The following is a 19514-nucleotide window of genomic DNA, read 5'->3' as shown; positions in this document are numbered from 1 at the left end:
TGCTGAGGAGTTATTTGCATAGTTAGACACCACGCTAGCCAGCAGCGCTATTAAGAGGGTAGGTTCAGGTTTTGTAGTATATTTCCTTTATGTACTTGTGTTGAGCTGTATGTAGCTATAAAACTCTATATGGCATACTGGATAAAAAGTGTATAACTATGACATTAAGTGAGATTAAATGTTGATTTTTACATTGTTGGTAAAAACTGAGTTGTTGCATAGTTGAAATAATTTAAATATTTTAAATGTGAAATATTTTTAATTATATAAAGTCCGTGAAACATTTTTCAATGTTTATTAAACTTTGTGAAACACCTTTCACAAAGGTGTCCATTGTTTGTTTTCTTGCAGTTTTTTTTTTTTTTTTTTTTAGTCTTAAAATGTCTTAAATTTTACAGTATCAAGCCTTGTCAAACAGTCATCAATTTAATTGATGTGGTCTTAATTACAACAATAAACGGAAACACTTTACAATAAGGTTCATTACTTAAACATTAGTTAATGTATTAACCAACATGAACTAACCATGAGCAATACATTTGTTATTGTATTTACTAATCTTCGTTAACATTAGTTAATGAAAATACAGTTGTTCACTGTTTGTTCATGTTAGCTCACAGTGCATTAACTAATGTTAAGATTTTAATAATGTATTAGTAAATGTTGAAATTAACATTAACAAAGATTAATAAATGCTGTATAAGTGCAGTTTATTATTAGCTCATGTTAACTAATGTAGTTAACTAATGAACCTTATTGTAAAGCATTACCCAATAGACTTTAGCATAATATTTCAGCTATACTGATGTCTAGAGAGAAAGCCATTTTACCTGTCCTACTTTCTGTGGAATAAAGTCCTGGTCAGATGTATTACTGTAGCTGCTTTCTGTCGTTTAAGGAAACTTAAACTTAAAAGTTTCCTGCAATAATGTGTTAAATTACACACCATATTCCTACCTAAATTTGCACTGGACAAAATATTTAGCACTGCCTTTAATGCTTAACTTAAACAAGAAAAACAATTATTCTAAAATATGAAATAAATGAAAGCTTTAAATTTAACTTTCTCATGCATGTCAACACAGTGTTACAACACTAATTTTGTTTTAAAAAAATTATAAGTAAACTGTTTGTTTTTCTTGAAAATTAGTCCTTCAATTAATGTTTTTTGCTATATGGAATGCAAAAACTTTGAAGCTTCAATATCTCAAAACTGTTTAGAATGCAGATAGAACCTTATAATTCCAAGGCAAGCAACATAAACTAAAATCAGGGTGACTACTACTATAAGTTTAGCATTTGAAAAACAGTAGTCAGCAAGTCTAATAAATCGTATAATTAATACCCCAATACATGTAGACTGTCATGATCACCGTCTGTTCCTGTCAGTTCCCGGACTACATCTCCCATCATCCTCTCTGCCACTCACCTGCACACACTTTACACTAATCACTAATCACCACACCCAGCTGCTGCTCATTATCAGGACTATAAAGGACTTCCACTCACACCACCTCACCGCGAAGTATTGTTTAACTGTTGTTGCAATTCCGAGCGTTTTCCTGTATTCCCTGTCTGCCTGTTCCTTGTTGCCGTTACTGCCTGTTCCCTGTTTTTTGACCCATTGCTGCCTGTCCTGATCTTTGCCTGTCCCTTGACTACGATTCTGCCTGTTCCTCACTGTTCCTGTTTGTTCCTGTTTTGATCCTGCCTGTACGACCACTCTACTTTAATAAAACGCTGCACTTGGATCTCCTGCCTGAGCCTCCCATTCGTAACAGAATACTTCGCCAAACCAAGATCCAGCAGCTACCGTGAGTGTTTGTCTCATCCAGCATCAGCATGGACCCAGCAATGTGTCTTGTCAGCCTTCGTCAAGGTAACTGTACCCTGGAGGCACATATTCAGAAGTTTCTGGATATAGCCCACTTATCTGATCTACCCGACTGTGCCCTCATTGACTTTTTTATTTATGGATTAAACCAACCACTTAAGGACTATGTATTCACCAATGATCCACGAGGGTCGTTAGTAGAGTTCTTGGACTTTGCCCTGCTCACCGCTGGTTCAACTTTTACTGTGGGGGTCGCGGAGGAACGCGACACCACGCTGAAGCACATAATGGCTGCCGCGCCAATGGACACTCACAAAATGGCGGCTACCATCACAACAACAGTTCACGTCTCCACTGATCGCCCAGAGCAACGTCACGCCTTCGCTGATTGCCCAGAGCATCGTCCCGTCTCCGCTGATCGCCCAGAGCAAAGTCACGTCGCCGCTGATCGCCCAGAATCACGTCACATCTCTGGATCTTTCTGGGAGTGGAGAGGGTTGCGTTCCAGTGTGGCTGATCCACCGCTGATGTCGGCGCGTGCGTGGAATTCCCAAGCATCAGTCGGCCTCTTCGCTCTCAAGCCAGCCGGCCGCTTCGCTCTCAAGCCAGTCTGCCGCTTCGCTCTCAAGCCAGTCTGCCGCTTCGCTCTCAAGCCAGTCTGCCGCTTCGCTCTCAAGCCAGTCTGCCGCTTCGCTCTCAAGCCAGTCTGCCGCTTCGCTCTCAAGCCAGTCGGTTGCTACGCTCTCAAGCCAGTCGGTTGCTACGCTCTCAAGCCAGTCGGTTGCTACGCTCTCAAGCCAGTCGGTTGCTACGCTCTCAAGCCAGTCGGTTGCTACGCTCTCAAGCCAGTCGGTTGCTACGCTCTCAAGCCAGTCGGTTGCTACGCTCTCAAGCCAGTCGGTTGCTACGCTCTCAAGCCAGTCGGTTGCTACGCTCTCAAGCCAGTCGGTTGCTACGCTCTCAAGCCAGTCGGTTGCTACGCTCTCAAGCCAGTCGGTTGCTACGCTCTCAAGCCAGTCGGTTGCTACGCTCTCAAGCCAGTCGGTTGCTACGCTCTCAAGCCAGTCGGTTGCTACGCTCTCAAGCTCGCCGGTTGCAACGCTCTCAAGCACCCTGGACGCGATGGACAAGATGGCTGCTTTGCCAGTGCCTACGGGCAAGATAGCCGCCCCTTCGGTGCTCACGGAGGTAGGGGACGTTCCAGCCATTAAGTCCGCTCCAGAACCCGCTTCAGCCAGTGAGTCTGCTCCTGAACCCGCTCCAACCGGTGAATCATCGACTCACCCTCGGAAAAAAAGGAGGAGGAGGAAGAAGGCGTCCTCCTCTCTTCAAGACACCAATGCCCTTCAAGAGGCCGCTGTGGGCCTGGAGACCGTTCCAGTGGTCTCTCCTGCTCTGCCCAAGCGCATTGCCCGGCCGGCGCCACCTGTGCTCCTCGCCCGGCCGGCGCCCCCTGTGCTCCTCGCCCGGCCGGCGCCCCCTGTGCTCCTCGCCCGGCCGGCGCCCCCTGTGCTCCTCGCCCTGCCGGCGCCCCCTGTGCTCCTCGCCCTGCCGGCGCCCCCTGTGCTCCTCGCCCTGCCGGCGCCCCCTGTGCTCCTCGCCCTGCCGGCGCCACCTGTGCTCCTCGCCCTGCCGGCATCTACTGAGCTCCTCGCCCTGCCGGCATCTACTGAGCTCCTCGCCCTGCCGGCATCTACTGAGCTCCTCGCCCTGCCGGCATCTACTGAGCTCCTCGCGCTGCCGGCATCTACTGAGCTCCTCGCGCTGCCGGCATCTACTGAGCTCCTCGCGCTGCCGGCATCTACTGAGCTCCTCGCGCTGCCGGCATCTACTGAGCTCCTCGCGCTGCCGGCATCTACTGAGCTCCTCGCGCTGCCGGCATCTACTGAGCTCCTCGCGCTGCCGGCATCTACTGAGCTCCTCGCGCTGCCGGCATCTACTGAGCTCCTCGCGCTGCCGGCATCTACTGAGCTCCTCGCGCTGCCGGCATCTACTGAGCTCCTCGCGCTGCCGGCATCTACTGAGCTCCTCGCGCTGCCGGCATCTACTGAGCTCCTCGCGCTGCCGGCATCTACTGAGCTCCTCGCGCTGCCGGCATCTACTGAGCTCCTCGCGCTGCCGGCATCTACTGAGCTCCTCGCGCTGCCGGCATCTACTGAGCTCCTCGCGCTGCCGGCATCTACTGAGCTCCTCGCGCTGCCGGCGCCACCGAGCTCCTCGCGCTGCCGGCGCCATCCAAGCTTCCAGCCCTGCCGGCGCCATCCAAGCTTCCAGCCCTGCCAGCGCCGCTCAAACGCCTTGCGCTGCCAGCGCCACTCAGGTGTCTTGCCCTGCCAGCTTCACCCACACGCCTGGCCCTGCTGGCGCCACCCGAACTCCTTGCCCATGAACCTGTGACGGGCCCCGCTGAAATCCCCAAGAACTTTTTTGGGGGGGGCAGTATACCTAGGGGTGGGGAGCTGGTGGGTGGGGACCCTGCTCAACCACTGCTGTCATGGCCATTAATGGACTGTAGGCCACTAAGGCCATGTATGGACTCCGACCTGCCGTGGCTGCCCAAGCCGCCTGACCTGCCGTGGCTGCCCAAGCCGCCTGACCTACCGTGGCTGCCCAAGCCGCCTGACCTGCCGTGGCTGCCCAAGCCGCCTGACCTGCCGTGGCTGCCCAAGCCGCCTGACCTGCCGTGGCTGCCCAAGCCGCCTGACCTGCCGTGGCTGGCCAAGCCGCCTGACCTGCCGTGGCTGGCCAAGCCGCCTGACCTGCCGTGGCTGGCCAAGCCGCCTGACCTGCCGTGGCTGGCCAAGCCGCCTGACCTGCCGTGGCTGGCCAAGCCGCCTGACCTGCCGTGGCTGGCCAAGCCGCCTGACCTGCCGTGGCTGCCTAAGCCGCCTGACCTGCCGTGGCTGCCTAAGCCGCCTGACCTGCCGTGGTTGCCTGAACCACCCGACCTACCGTGGCCGCCCAGGCCACCTGACCTGCCGTGGCCGCCCGAGCCACCTGACCCACCGTGGCTGCCTGAGTTCCAGGGGCTGCATTGGAGATCCCGTTCCTGGCTGCTACTAGATCTCCAATGCACCCACCCCCCCCTCCCTAGCTGTTCCTTCACGTCGCGAGGACGCGCCTTCCGGGAGGGGGGCGTTATGTCATGATCACCGTCTGTTCCTGTCAGTTCCCGGACTACATCTCCCATCATCCTCTCTGCCACTCACCTGCACACACTTTACACTAATCACTAATCACCACACCCAGCTGCTGCTCATTATCAGGACTATAAAGGACTTCCACTCACACCACCTCACCGCGAAGTATTGTTTAACTGTTGTTGCAATTCCGAGCGTTTTCCTGTATTCCCTGTCTGCCTGTTCCTTGTTGCCGTTACTGCCTGTTCCCTGTTTTTTGACCCATTGCTGCCTGTCCTGATCTTTGCCTGTCCCTTGACTACGATTCTGCCTGTTCCTCACTGTTCCTGTTTGTTCCTGTTTTGATCCTGCCTGTACGACCACTCTACTTTAATAAAACGCTGCACTTGGATCTCCTGCCTGAGCCTCCCATTCGTAACATAGACTATATAATATATAATATGCTGGACAAACAGTAATACAAACTCTACAGAATGGCTTGGATTTGAGTGTAATACTATGTGTCTTGGGTTCTGTCCTATTGCACTGCTAGGAAAAGACATTTGCAAATTATTTTCCCAAACACAGTCTCAGAGGCTTTGTTACAATCTTTATGACATTCTGACTATAGCCTGGAGAAAAAATTTTATTCACAGTCAGAACATTCTCTTTTTAGAAGACCTGATAGATTTGTTAAATACCAACTTTGTCTCAGATATTTCTCTAAAATTCCTAAAAAAATAGATGAATGAGATAATTGTTGCCATATAGTAAGAGTGTAGAGCTATAAAAATTAATGTAGATAATGGTTTTGTCGGTTCTTATTATTAAGTACATGTATTCCAACTTCCAATATTCCAATATGTAATTCTGGCCAGTTAAAGAATACACGAACATATGAACCCAGCAAGCAAACACTATTTTGCATAATACTATGTTATCACCATAGTGCCTGATTTGTAAACTAATACAGTATGCATAACCATCTCCATAAGTATGGCTTTTCTGACATAACAAACTTCCTTGTTAGTTCACCTGGTACAGAAATGCACTTGCTAAAATGTCATGGTTGCTGCAGCAAATGCATTTTTATGTCATGTTTTCCTTTGTTAACACTATTGGTTAGGTGTAGTGTTGGTGGTACATTCTTTTCAAAAGGGATATTATTGCATTAACAATGTAGTGCCACTCACTGGACATTTGATTTCTGAACTACTACAGTATGTACAACAACCAACATTAATTCAGTTTTATCTGTTTTCGCCACAGGCACATTTTTCCAATGAGAATAAGTTGCATTTTTTTAATTGGACCGGCTCATTTAAAGTAATTTGGTTAGTTTTTATCATATTTATAAAAGATACATACTCTGTACCAAGTCTTTCCGAAAACAGCCGAGTGCCTGGAGGCGTGTCGTTGTGGGCGGAGATAGAGTGACAAGCTGACAAACAAATATATTTAAACACACAATACACCATTGCATTATCCTTGGATAGCTTTTAAATCACTATAATGAATATAGTATATAGTGAATGATGAATAAAGAATTTATAAATTCACTACGTTAGTATTGTTTACATTATATGCACTTATGTGACTATTGCCAACAAAACACACATTTGATGCAGTTTTACTCACCACCTGCGGTTCTGACTCATGATCGTGATCATTATCGCTGTGACCACTCCAGCTTTCATTTTCAAACGATCTGTAAATTCAGCGTAGAACTGCCTTGTTTATGAAAGTATACGCGCCGATCCTGAGGGCTCGAGAAGCCTCGGTAAAACACGAGATAATCTCCATTCATTTTAACCAATAAAAAAAGTGATTACAACTATCAGTTTCTATGGTTATTTTAATAACAAATATCGAGAGTACATCAATGTAATGCATGAGAACAAAACTCTCAGCTCCACTTAACGCTGGGTTCTTTGGGAAACAAGGTTATATTTCCCTCACAACCAAAAACACACTTCTTTGGTGACATTGTTGATTTTGTGTAGTCCTGTGACATCTGCAGCGCTGTCGACGACTTCCGTAAAGCCGAACGTGCATTGATGGGCGTGTGTGCGCGCGCGCCCTTCCGGGAGAATTGCCCGTACAAGGAATTCCACCCCCGTTTACATTACACAGGCCCATATTTAAAAAAAAAAGAAGAAAAAAAACGGATTTTGAGTATTTTTGGCACAGAAATACTCCTTCATATGTCCAACTCGTGTTTTGAAACTTTGCCATGTTTAGCATGAGAATCCAATTCTTTAACAGTGTAAATAAGTCAGAATGCATAAAATAGCATTATAAATAGCATTATACCCCCCTTTAATTTTGCATTGTGGCTGAGTGGTTCACCATATACTATGGAAATGGTAGATGACAATCACTTTTTCCCCCTTAGTTTTGCCCAAGGATACCAGCTTTCTCACCTCATGTTCATAGCCCGTGTCCATACTCATGCCTACCATGAGCTCTGAATCAGCATCCATATCTGCTACAGATGAGGTCATGTCCATCTAAGACTAAACCTGTATACTGCCACTGCCCAAGCTACTCACATCTTCCACAAACCGTAAGCAGGAACTCACACTTAGTTCTTGCATTTCTCTCATAGAGACCACCTATATCCCGAGTCATGTTATGGCTGCCAGTCCAGAATCCAATTCATTCTCTGTTCTCCAGGATGCTGAGTTCCCTGAGCCCAGTTTTGTTCCTGGGTTCCATGTCACAGCTCTTGTCTCAAGTGAAGTGAGAGTAGCCCTGGCTCCAATGTCTGCCACATCTACACATTCTCATGCACCTGTCCACCCATGCTTCTCTTTCAGCCACACCAAGCCTTGTTCCCAAATGTATCTCTCCTGGCCATGCAGCCAGCGTGGAACACTACCCAGCATCACCACAAGATCACAATCCAAGTCAACCCCAACCTTACATTCCAGGTTCACCACAGCCACAAGGTCAGAAAACTGTGATCAGGTCCACTTTAGCATCACAGTCAAAGCCCAGTGCCCAGTTGCAACAAACCCAGATCATAGCTGTGCCAGTATTGAGTATGAATTGCCATTATTAGTTGTATAAAGCTTAGGATGTTATGCAATGTTTTTACCATATGGAATCCGCCCCTCTGGAAGAGGCTTTGTAGCTGTTTGGTTGATTGATGCTTTCATGCTCTTGTATTCCTTTCATTTTGTTGCAATATTTGTCGTCTCTTTATTTTGAAGTTCTGTTCTTTAGCATGTAAATGTATTCAGGTATGTTTTGTCATTGATGAACTAGTATTGGTTAGTCCTTAGGACTTGCTGAATAATCTAGTCTTGTTAATGAATATGAATTCATCCAAACCATGACAAACAAATTCATCCTAAATTAATCCATGTAAATGTTTTGAGAAATGTTTTCCACATTTAAAGTTAGAGGCTTATTTGGTCTGAGAGAAGAATGAGAAATTTTTGCATTTGTATTTAATTGTCTACTTTTTGATTGCAGGCTTTGGTGTCTTGGCAAATACGTGAGACAAATCTGAGAACCTAAAAGCCTATTTTCTATTAAACTCATTGTTTTAAAATCATATTGGCTAAATTGACCTTGATCTTGTGAAATGGAAAGAAAATAATCCAAATGTTTTAATGTAGTAATTGTGTGCCGACTTTTTTTTAAACATTTCTTACTATACTTAGATACAAAAACCTCAAGCAGTTCTGACTATGAACTATGGCAACAGTTTTGTACTGCACTGTTACACCCCAGGAGGGAAGAGTGTCTAGCACTTAAGTCTTAAATTTCTTAATGGTAGAGATGCAAACCATCATGCTGAATGCAATAAAAGATCACAATCTAAATCTACAAAAAAAAAAAAAAAAAAAAAAGATTGTGCCATTTAATACAGAACTTGATGTTTTGCCAGCAGATTATTATTATATATATTTTTTTTTTCTTTCTGGCTTTATAGATGTGACTGAAATGGTTTCACCAAATGCCTGACAGTAAAAGGGCAGCCAACTGCAATCAAAAACATTAAATAAGTATTAAAAAAAACACAACAACAACAACTATCAAAGCAGGTAAATAAATCTGTGATAATTACATGCAATTTAATTCTATCGTTCGTAAAAGATGAAAAGCTTATTAAAGGATATGGCCACTCTATAATCCTCTTTGCATATTTTCTTATGATATTATTCTCAGCGAAGATAAAGAGAGACCTGTTGACGGTGAGACAGTTGTGTTTGGCTGGGATGGGGTTGTACAGAGCCATGGTCCGAGCCCGTTTTATCTCCCCTGCAGACTCACTCTCTGCCTTCGCCTCAGCGCTCATCTCCTTAGGCATGTCTTCAGACTGATCCATATCTCAAGATGTGGAATAATCAATCCCAGCTTTCATAGAAGATCCCAGCTTTACTCCATTCTTCCAATGGCAAATCAGCTTAATGAATATTGCACAAGGTTTTCTCAGTTCTGCCTGTTGCACTCCGTAAAGGAACTTTTTTTGTGGAAAAAAAAAAAATGTTTTAAAAAATACAGTCCTGTTTATCAGAAGGCTGCATGTCTTTTTCGAAGCATTGTATCCTTTTCTTATTAGTGGCCAGTTGTAAAAACTGCCATTTCTGTCTCGTCAAAGATCATGAAATCCTTTTAAAATGTCCAAAAAGGACACTTTTAAATCCCTACTGATTCTTCTCAGGCTATTAAAGGAAATTCTGGCAAAACCCAGCCCATTTTCTCCGATGCCAGTCAAATACTTGATGCGCAGATGAACAGTGTAATGCAGTACAGTTTGTAATACCTGTTACACTGGTACTGTGATCTATAACAGTGAATGTGGTCTTTTACCATCACATATTGCCTCATCTCTCGCACTCACCCGCCCCCATTTCTCACTCGCTCTCTCGCTCTCGCTCTCTCTGCCCCAGTGCTCCCCCTCCCACACACACACACACTCATACACGCACTATGGGAAATCAGGACATAGGAAAACTGGTTACCATGGAAATGTATTTTACATTTTTTAATGTGATTGTGTGAGTGGCTTATCATTTAGTTTGTCAGATGATGAACTGAAACAGATTTGTAGCACAGTTAAGGCGTCTATACAGAGTTAGTGCAAACCTCAACAATGAATAATCTCTCTTTGTTCATGGGTGGTAATGTACATTTCCCAATAATTCACTTTCCAAGCACTGGAAATTACTGTAAAACAACTAAATAATAATCAAATATTAAATGGATAAAATGAGAAATAGCCTGTTATTTTATCCGATTCTGAAGTAGTATACCTTTATAAGGGATACACTTCTAATAAATATCGGTCTCACACAGGCATAATAAATATCTGACTTGATTCACAGTATACATTAAATAAATATGGAAAAGTGTGCATTTATTTTTGCTCATCTTACCCTTGAACAGCTGTGTCACAGTAGCTTGGCAATGACTTTGTAGTGAACACATGATTGAACAGGCTACAAAAATGTAGGTTAACTTCAGGCTTTTGGCAACATTAGCATTTGCACAGCTTGTACTTTTCCAGTGTCTTGCACTGTACTGTTTGCTATTCAAACTTTGACAGTCTTCCCTCAAAGTCTAAGCTTAAATTTATATAATGCCTTTCTCCCATTTTAGCACTGATGATTCTGACAACATTTATATTTATATTTATATTGTGTTAGTGACAGCCTGCAGAGGACATTTCCATTTCAGAACTACTGAACTATATATTTAAATCACAAACAATGCATCTATTTCTTATCTAGTTGGGCCCCCTCAAAGGCCAAACCCACAGGTTCCATATCTCTGCAGGGTGCGGGTGAAAGGTCACGGTCCCACTTGAGACAGAAGGGCCCTCCAGACTGGAATCTCCAAGGGAGAGCCGTTGAGGAGCGACACCAGGTCCGAAAACCATAGTTGGCCCGGCCAGTACTGCACTACTGATAGTAGACACATTCCGTTCCAGTGGACCTTCTCTGGAACTCCTGGGAGCAGAGCAATAAGGGGAAAAGCAAAGACCACAGATATGTTGTCTGTGTGAACAAGCACATAATGGTCTCTCAGGTCTTGGAGGAAATGCTTCAACACTATGAAGGCAGCCATCATTTCCAGGTAATTTATTTTCCATGAGAGATGATGACTCCTCCACAGGAACAGAAACCAAGGCTTCCACCATATTACAAGGTGCAAAGACCTTGATCATGCGGCGTATGTTCCCCCTCCAGGAAAACACCCTTGGTCTTGAGCCACCACTGTAAGGGTCTCATGTACAGCAAGCTAAAAGATTCACGTTGGATGCACCTGTCATCAGACCCAAAAATCACAGAAACTGTTTGACAGTGAGTGTCTGGCCTAGCTTTATCCTGTTTACAGCTGTGAGAATCAAATCGATACAAGCAGGAGGCAGATGTGCCTGTATCGTCGTTGAGTCCAACACCACACCTAGAAAAGTGGTTCTCTGTGCTGGAGAAAGCACACTCTTCTTGGCATTCAGCCTTAACCCCAATTTTTTTCATACTGGCGAGGACGACGAACCACCATCTCGATGCTGAACCACCATCTGTTCAGACTGTGCTAAGATAGTCAACATAGTTTAACACGTCGATGCCACAGGGTTGCAGCAGAGCAAGTGCTGCATCCACGCATTTTGTGAAAGTGCAATGAAGTACCGGCTGTTAGAAACCCAACTCTGCCTCGGGTGGAGGAGCACATTATATGGCCTCCTAGCCCAAGAGAGTTTTTACTTCCTGTTCCATTACCAGAGCCTGCTCAGGGCCCACCACAGTGGTAAAACCCTGTTGAAATAAGGCGGATGACACCAAATGGGATTTTGTAGCCTCTTTCTACAGTTTGCAGGACCCATTGTGATACATTGTGACACACAAGTCTCATGCTGCCAGAAGGTCTAATAAGGGAACCAGCCTCTCAAGACTGGCCTCTGGTGTTCTTCGAGTAGTCAGCTTGGTGCCCTGAAGCAAACTGGTAGGGAACAACCCAGCTGATTCCTCTATTTGTTGATCTAAAGTTGTTTTAACCAGCCTGGAGTAATGTCTGGGCCTTAAGGGATGACTCCATGACAGAGGACAGATAGCTTGTAAGCGTCTTTTCTGCGCTTGGCATTGCCCCATAGCCATGCTCTTTCAGTCCCCTATGTTACATATAACATACATTTTTAATTGAGAACTGAAAAAAAATGAGCGGAAAATAGTTTGATCTGCAATCTCGAATTCTCATGGTGGAGATCGGAAAAGAATGGACGGCCTCAACGTGGAGGTTTTAATTTTGACGACAGGAAAAGCTCATCTAATTTGCTTTTTGTCCGAGCACCCTGTTTCTCGGTCGGCCATATAGTGTTTAATTTAGCCACGGCTGAAAATCTCTACAAACTCCATATATACAGGGGATTGAGATGGCAAATCTTCAATTTCCCCCAACTTGATGCTCAGCGCATCCACCTCCTTGGAGCTGGACTGCTGCAGCACCATATTATACCATTTAATTCCTCAAAATTAAATGTAGCAAAATATCAACCAGACAAGTTAATATGGTCTGAATGAAAGGCTGAACTAATACATGAATCTAACAAGTCAAAGTTAGATAAGTATTTATCATTTAAGTCCTCAAAATTAAATGCAGCCAAAGAGCAAACAGACAAGATAACACTGTCTGGATGAATGGCTGAAATATATTAGAATAGTTTCAATGTACAATAAAAGAATCATAAATTCATAGCTTGCAACATACTACACTTTATGGACTAATAATCTATGTGTTGCCTCAGCAAATGTGAGATCTGAGGCAGTCAATTTTTTTTTTTAATTGCATAGTCACCCCACGGCGCATAACTACGCTTCCATTGTGGGGCACAAGGAGAATGGCTATGGGATGATGTCCAGGGTTGAAGAGACTTTGGCAGCTTATCTCTCCCCTGATGCTGCGTCACCCCTTAAAGCACCAACATTGTCCACCAAGCCATGCCATATAACATCTTCTCTGGTGGTCAAGGCATAGTGGCAAGTCAGTCAGGCGCTTTCTAATACACAACGGCCATCTTGCAAGCGTACCAGGCTGACCTGCTTAGGGACTTGGATGAGCACTAAGGTGTGGCGCCTGATGCCATTAAAGAGCTGTGTCGGGCCACCGATTTATCTCTCAGTGCCACCAAGGAGACGACCTGCGCCAATGGCATCTATGGTGGCAATAGAGAGGCACATTTGCCTGAACCTCTCGGACAAAGCCTTCCTTCTTGATGCCCTGATGTCACTTCCTGGTCTCTTCGGCAATGCTGTTGCCTCGGTTGAGAGTTTTCAGTTTTCAACAATTTGCAGTGTTCCAGAGGTTCGTCACTCATCACCACAAGTCCCATGGGGCTGCAGCCATTTATGTCTGCCTTAATGCAGACGTTTTGTGATCTGAATCCTACTGTGGTTGCAGGGGAAACTCTACATCCCTGGTAACCTGAATTTGGGTGCAGATGTCCTTTCAAAGCAGGGGTTGAGGCCTGGGAATGGAGACTGCACGCTGAGTTGGAGTAGTTGATTTGATTTGAGTTGAGTTGAGTCCATAGTGCTTCAGGCCTTTCATCCTACTCTTCAAGCTACAGTTACTCTTCCCTTTCAGGGCCCTAGAGGTTTATATCCAGAAGACCTCTTAATAAAAAAAAAACTAACCAGTTGCTGGTATGCTTAGGGCCCCCTGAGAAGGACTGCCAGGATACCAAACACACAATAAGCGGGTGGATTGTGGAAGCATTTTCTATGTATTATGAGCAGTCTGCCTTTGCCTCCGTAAGTCAGAGCACATTCCACATAAAGAATGGCATCCTCTAAAGTGTTACTGTCGGGGGCATCCCTCCAAAATATATGTGATGTGGCGGCGTGATCCTCCCCACATAAGATTTTCTAGCCTGGACCTGCCGATAACAGCGGGGTCTCAAGTGCTTGTGTCCTGAATTGTGCCTAAGCAGCTCCACAGTAGGGCAGGCATTTGTCAGCATGGCAAGTGGGTATTTCATTCCCCAAAATGTCGTCATATGACGCAGTGTGAGTTCCCTCGAAAGCGAATATCTCAGGTTACACATGCAATCATGGTTCCCTGAGAAGGGAACAAGATGCTGCGTCACTTTACCATACTTCCTGTATGCCTGGGAGTGGCTTGCTTCAGTCTGTGTTGCTGACTCCCTTTGAAACTTATGTGTTACACCGTCACACATCGTCAAATGTCCTCATATGACACAGCGTCGCATTCCCTTCATGGGGAACCATGGTTGAATGAGAAATGCCGTTAACTGAATCACACTTGTTGCGCTTTTGTCCTTGACTTCTCTTATAAAACAGCATTTATTTCAGTGTAAACCATAATAATAGATCTGTCCAAAATGTATGTTTAATAGCAAACATGTTGAAGATTAGTTGATGGGCTGTCGATTCATTAAATGATAAGCTATTTCCTCACAAAAGTGGTAAAGCCTCTCCTCCATTGACACACTTTAAAAAAAAACAGCCTCTTGTCTTCTTCCCTGTGTACCGCAGTTACAAGGTGTTACAGTTTTTTCGGCTAAGGTTGCAGGCTTGCCTTAAAGTGGCTTTGATAATGCTCTGTTTAGTTTCTGTCTCTATTTAGCCCCTCCTTCTGAAAAGCACAATGTGCTCAGATTGTTCGTCTGGACCAGTGTGTTGTGATTGGTCAAGCGTTTAATGTCACACCCCTTTACCAAAACCGTGATTTTCAACACACTATTAACTAACTCAACCAGGCCCTGTCCCTTTATTTTGTGAATGCCTTGGGTGAGAATTATTTAAATGAGGAATAAATTTGACGTGTTTTTTCCTGTAAGAAATCTCAAGACTACAATGGAGGCGTTTCTCATATTTTCAAAGAGTTCTTTCTCATGTTTTGTCCTCTATGATGTTTAGTGCGCTCAACCAACATGTGGGCCTATCGTTTATAACTGTGTCCTCTGAGTCATCACTGAAGACTTTCAAAAGATTTTAAAGACTGACCTTGCTTCGACAAGGAGTCCCTGAACATTTATCTCCCACACTATATCTTCTAGAAGCTGGTCACGCGTAGGCTATCCAATTATTTTTTTAATAAATTATGGGGAGTTTTGTAACATAAGGTGAGTTGGAATTCCTTGTCATACATATGGTAGCAAACTTCATCCATCTTGTTTACTCTTCACTTCCGTTCTCACACACGTTATGTCAGGATACAACACTTCAGAACAGAAGTTGCAATATAATTCACTTATGAACACAACACATGTGTACTGTCCTTTTGTCAAGTTGTATGTCTATGAGTGATTTACATGCTAATTGCGATCAGGTTTTATGCATTATAATGACAGAACTGGTATCATCTGAAACAGTAGATTCTCTTGCTCTCTTGGTATTCTTTTGGACCTACAAATATTGCACAAATGGGACAGTGTATTGTGACACAATTGTGAAAGTGGCATATCATGCACACACACACACACACACACACACACACACACACACACACACACACACACACACACACACACACACACACACACACACGTTTGTTTTTGTGAATTGTGGGGACTTTCCATAGGCCGCAATGCATTTTATACTGTACAAACCGTACTTTCTATCCCCCTACCCTACCCCTACCCCTAAACCTAACCATCACAGGAAACTGTGCACACCTTTATTTTCTCACAAAAACATAATTCTAGTATGATTTATTAATTAATTTACATTGTGGGGACCGCTGGCTGGTCCCCACGATGTAGGTGAACTCAGGTTTATATTACATCATGGGGACATTTGGTCCCCACAATGTAATATAAACAAAAGCACACACACACACACACACACACACACACACACACACACACACACACACACACACACACACACACACGTTTGTTTTTGTGAATTGTGGGGACTTTCCATAGGCCGCAATGCATTTTATACTGTACAAACCGTACTTTCTATCCCCCTACCCTACCCCTACCCCTAAACCTAACCATCACAGGAAACTGTGCACACCTTTATTTTCTCACAAAAACATCATTTAGTATTTTTATTAATTAATTTACATTGTGGGGTATATGTAATATAAACAAAAGCGCACACACACACACACACATTGTTTTTTTATGCTTTATGGGGACTTTCCATAGACAATGATTTTTATACTGTACAAACTGTATATTCTCTTCCCTAATCCCCTACCCCTAAACCTACCCATCACAGAAAACTTTCTTTTTTGTACATTAAAAAAAATATATATATATATATAATATTTACCATGATTTGTAAGTTATTTTCTCCATGGATACCAAAAAAAATGTCCCCACAAGGACAAAGATATTGCATATTGCCATATGAGGGGACCATTTTGTACCATAGCATATAGGGTTTACCACCAAAACCACACACACCATTTCTTTCTTTTCTTCTGTTCTTTTTTATTTGTTTGGGTCTTTATAGGTATTAATCGTCCATCTCCGTATTGCTTGCAGTTGGTTAAAAATGAATATGCTAAGCTGGTACTAGAAAGAGGGAAAGCATTTCACTGACATAGCATCTCTTCATTGGTTACCAGTTCATTAAAGGATCCATTTTAAGATTTTGTTAATGGCTTAAATGATGAAGACCCATCTTAACTGTCTGAACTTCTGAGCTACCAACAATCCTCTATGACTGTTACGTTACTGGTGTGTAGAAACACGCACGACTAGGAGAATACGATCAAAGTCCAACTTTACTATATAATCCAAAGTAGCATACAGGGAACACAGGAGATAAACACACACTAGCATACAACAATTACCGACAAAGACAAGAGTGCAGGGTGAGTGGTAATATACAAGTCCTAATGAGTGCTGATGATGATCGTCTTCAGGTGCGTGTGATGGAGATGACGTGCAGGTGCAGGGCAGAGGGGATGCTGGGAAGTGTAGTGCAGGAACCGGTGGTTGTAACAATGACACTGATCACCTGATAAACTTCTTCTGCATATAACACATTCTCGCTTAAAGTTTAAGGGGGATCGTGCTTTTTTCTGTAGCCGGCCCTAGACTATGGAACAGCATACCTCTGGACATTGGGTCTACTCCTTCCCTTCCTTTTTTTTTTTTTAAATGACACCTGAAGACATATCTGTATTCTTTGGCTTTTGTGTGAATGTATATTGTGTATTGTATTTGTATTGTTTTCTTTTTTCTCTCTCATTATTTGCATAAGTACAGCACTTTGGTATTAGTTGGTTTTAAATGTTTTCTATAAAATAACTGACCTTGACCTTGTTTACTAAATGTGGTAAAATTGTATTGATGTTTAAGATTAATAGTGATAAGAAAAACAGAGTAACTAACTTTAATGCAAAAAGTGTTATAACACTACTGCAGTCAAAATACCGACTTAAAGCCAACTAATTCATATAATACAATCCATGATTTGCATTTAATTTCAGGTTAACTTACAATAATTTAATTGATAATTATTCTGTTGCCATAGAAACACAGTTCAGGATCATACATTTGCTTAATCTGTTCACAAGGCATCTTCACATTCCTGTAAGGTTTCTTTGATTTTCAACAAAGACTTTTGTTTTGATTTCATGTTTTGATTTTCAACACTGATGAAGTAATGCAGCCATCAAAGACTTTGAGTGAGTATACTACAGAAATGAATAAAAAATCAATTTAAATCTTAAGTTTATTGTATTTTATTCTTGTAATTTACAGCACTTTTCTTATACTTGATTTCTGTGCATTTGCTGCAAAGCTTTTGTGGAGGAGCAGGGCCTGCAAGGCAAGGTCATGGCAGCATTTTAAAAAAAAAAGGAAAAGGAAAACCTGAAACACACATATAAAATAAGATCATTCTGTTACTTATAATACAGAAATCAAATTACATTGTGCTGTTATGACTGCTTTTGTATATTGTTTGTTCATTTTTGTAGGATCTGAAATATCCGCAGACTGGTGTGAGCATTGAGGATGGGGAGTCCACACCAGCATCCTGGATACAGTAGAGAGCCATGGATGAGACCCTTCATCACTCCACCTGCCCTTATTGCCGCATCTGGCCCAGATGTTGCTGTGGTCTCTTCATCCTCAGTGTAAGGGAAATTGGATCAATATAATTCAAAGGTGATTGAATTACAGTGAATAAGAACCAAATTAATATGTAATTGATTCAGAATTAATATTTAACACTTTATCAACTATTCGTCCACCGATAAGTTGAGATTGGAGTATTTTACCAATTCTGGACAGAATCTTATCCTGTGGCCAACAGTAATAATATAAAGTTATGATTACTGATTATAAAAAAATCAGTATCACAAATGGAAATTGTGATATTGTTAATGGAGGATGAATGGAGTCGCAAATGTCTAGCATTAAACACTATTTCTTTGACCACAACCTAAGAGAATTAACATACTAGCAATTCAACCCTCAACAATGTTCAACAAAGGCTCATACAGGAGAGTTGATAAGTTTTGAGTGAGCTCTTGAAGAGGCACGTGCAAGCAGTATGATGGCAGAAGTCAGCACGAATCAAAGCAAAAGCCAAGGCAAAAAGCAAAGCCAGACTACTTGTCATTGGTTTTTAACCATGTCCATCTGACCCATCCTTCCGAGTGTTTCCACCAATCAGTTATGGTTTGGGGTGGATCCTACACTCAGTTCTCCTGTTCTTGCATGTAATTAGCATAATGTCCACAGGGTCACATGCTCCTAAACGTTTGGGAGTTTTAGTCAGCACAAATCAACTTTCATAGTTTAAATGTGGTGAATCTTACACAAATCTACTTTGCATCAAAATACTTCACCCATCACACAGATACCAAATAGAGTATACTTCCCATAATCGAGACAGACTTTCATAAGAATTTAGCTGCAATAAATGTTTAAAACACAGAGAGAACTCCATAGGTCATAAAACACACATAATACATACATACATAATACATACATAATATGTCGAAGGCTACTTCTGGTGATTAATTCTTCTAATGGAGGTAGAAAGCATGCAAATCAGCTATAATAAATGTTTCAAACATAGGAAGAACTACACAGGTTATATAAAATACACATGATTCATAGGACATATATAAGGCACCTACTGGTGGGTGATAAATTCATTCAATTTTTGTTAAAGAGAGTGAATTCATTGAAGTTTCTGCTGGTTTAAGAGAAACTCTGGAATGTCTTTGAAATGCATAGCTGAACAGAGGAGGTGTCTTGGGGAATATCATTGTGTGGGCCTGTGGTAATTTGGGCCTTGGGATGTCTCTGCAAGTCTCTGTTTCCTGATAGGGCTGTTGATTTACACATTACTGTCAAAAGGTGTTGCTTAGCCATCTGGTCTTAAAGTTTGTGGAACAAGGAGAGTCTCCTTTATTGATCAGCTCTGTTAATACAAACCCTGGATTGAGATCAAGCAAGCATGGGACAGCAGTCTCCCTCAGCAGTTCAGGGTTCAATTGGTTAAATTTTATGACTCACTAATGGTTTGGTGGGGGATCTCTGTGATCTTTGGAATGTGGTGTTGTGTCCATTTGGTGGGCTTCATTCATGGATAATCCTACATATTCCC

The 19514-nt window shown here is 43.1% G+C and overlaps 1 protein-coding gene across 1 annotated transcript in view; it reads right to left on the bottom strand.

Moving 5' to 3' along the window:
* The window catches only part of cacna1eb (calcium channel, voltage-dependent, R type, alpha 1E subunit b), a 139926-nt gene extending 130195 nt beyond the window's left edge, over positions 1-9731 (bottom strand). The window contains exon 1 of the mRNA XM_067363705.1: positions 9085-9731. Coding sequence (XP_067219806.1) covers positions 9085-9292 — 208 coding nt within the window. The 5' untranslated portion in view covers positions 9293-9731. The remainder of the gene's footprint in view (positions 1-9084) is intronic.
* Between the last annotated feature and the right edge of the window lie 9783 nt (positions 9732-19514).

The sequence above is a fragment of the Chanodichthys erythropterus genome, chromosome 16, assembly GCF_024489055.1.
Source record: "Chanodichthys erythropterus isolate Z2021 chromosome 16, ASM2448905v1, whole genome shotgun sequence".
Taxonomy (NCBI): Eukaryota; Metazoa; Chordata; class Actinopteri; order Cypriniformes; family Xenocyprididae; genus Chanodichthys; species Chanodichthys erythropterus.
The sequence above is the reverse complement of the archived record's forward strand: the minus strand, read 5'-3'. Positions and strand labels throughout refer to the sequence as shown.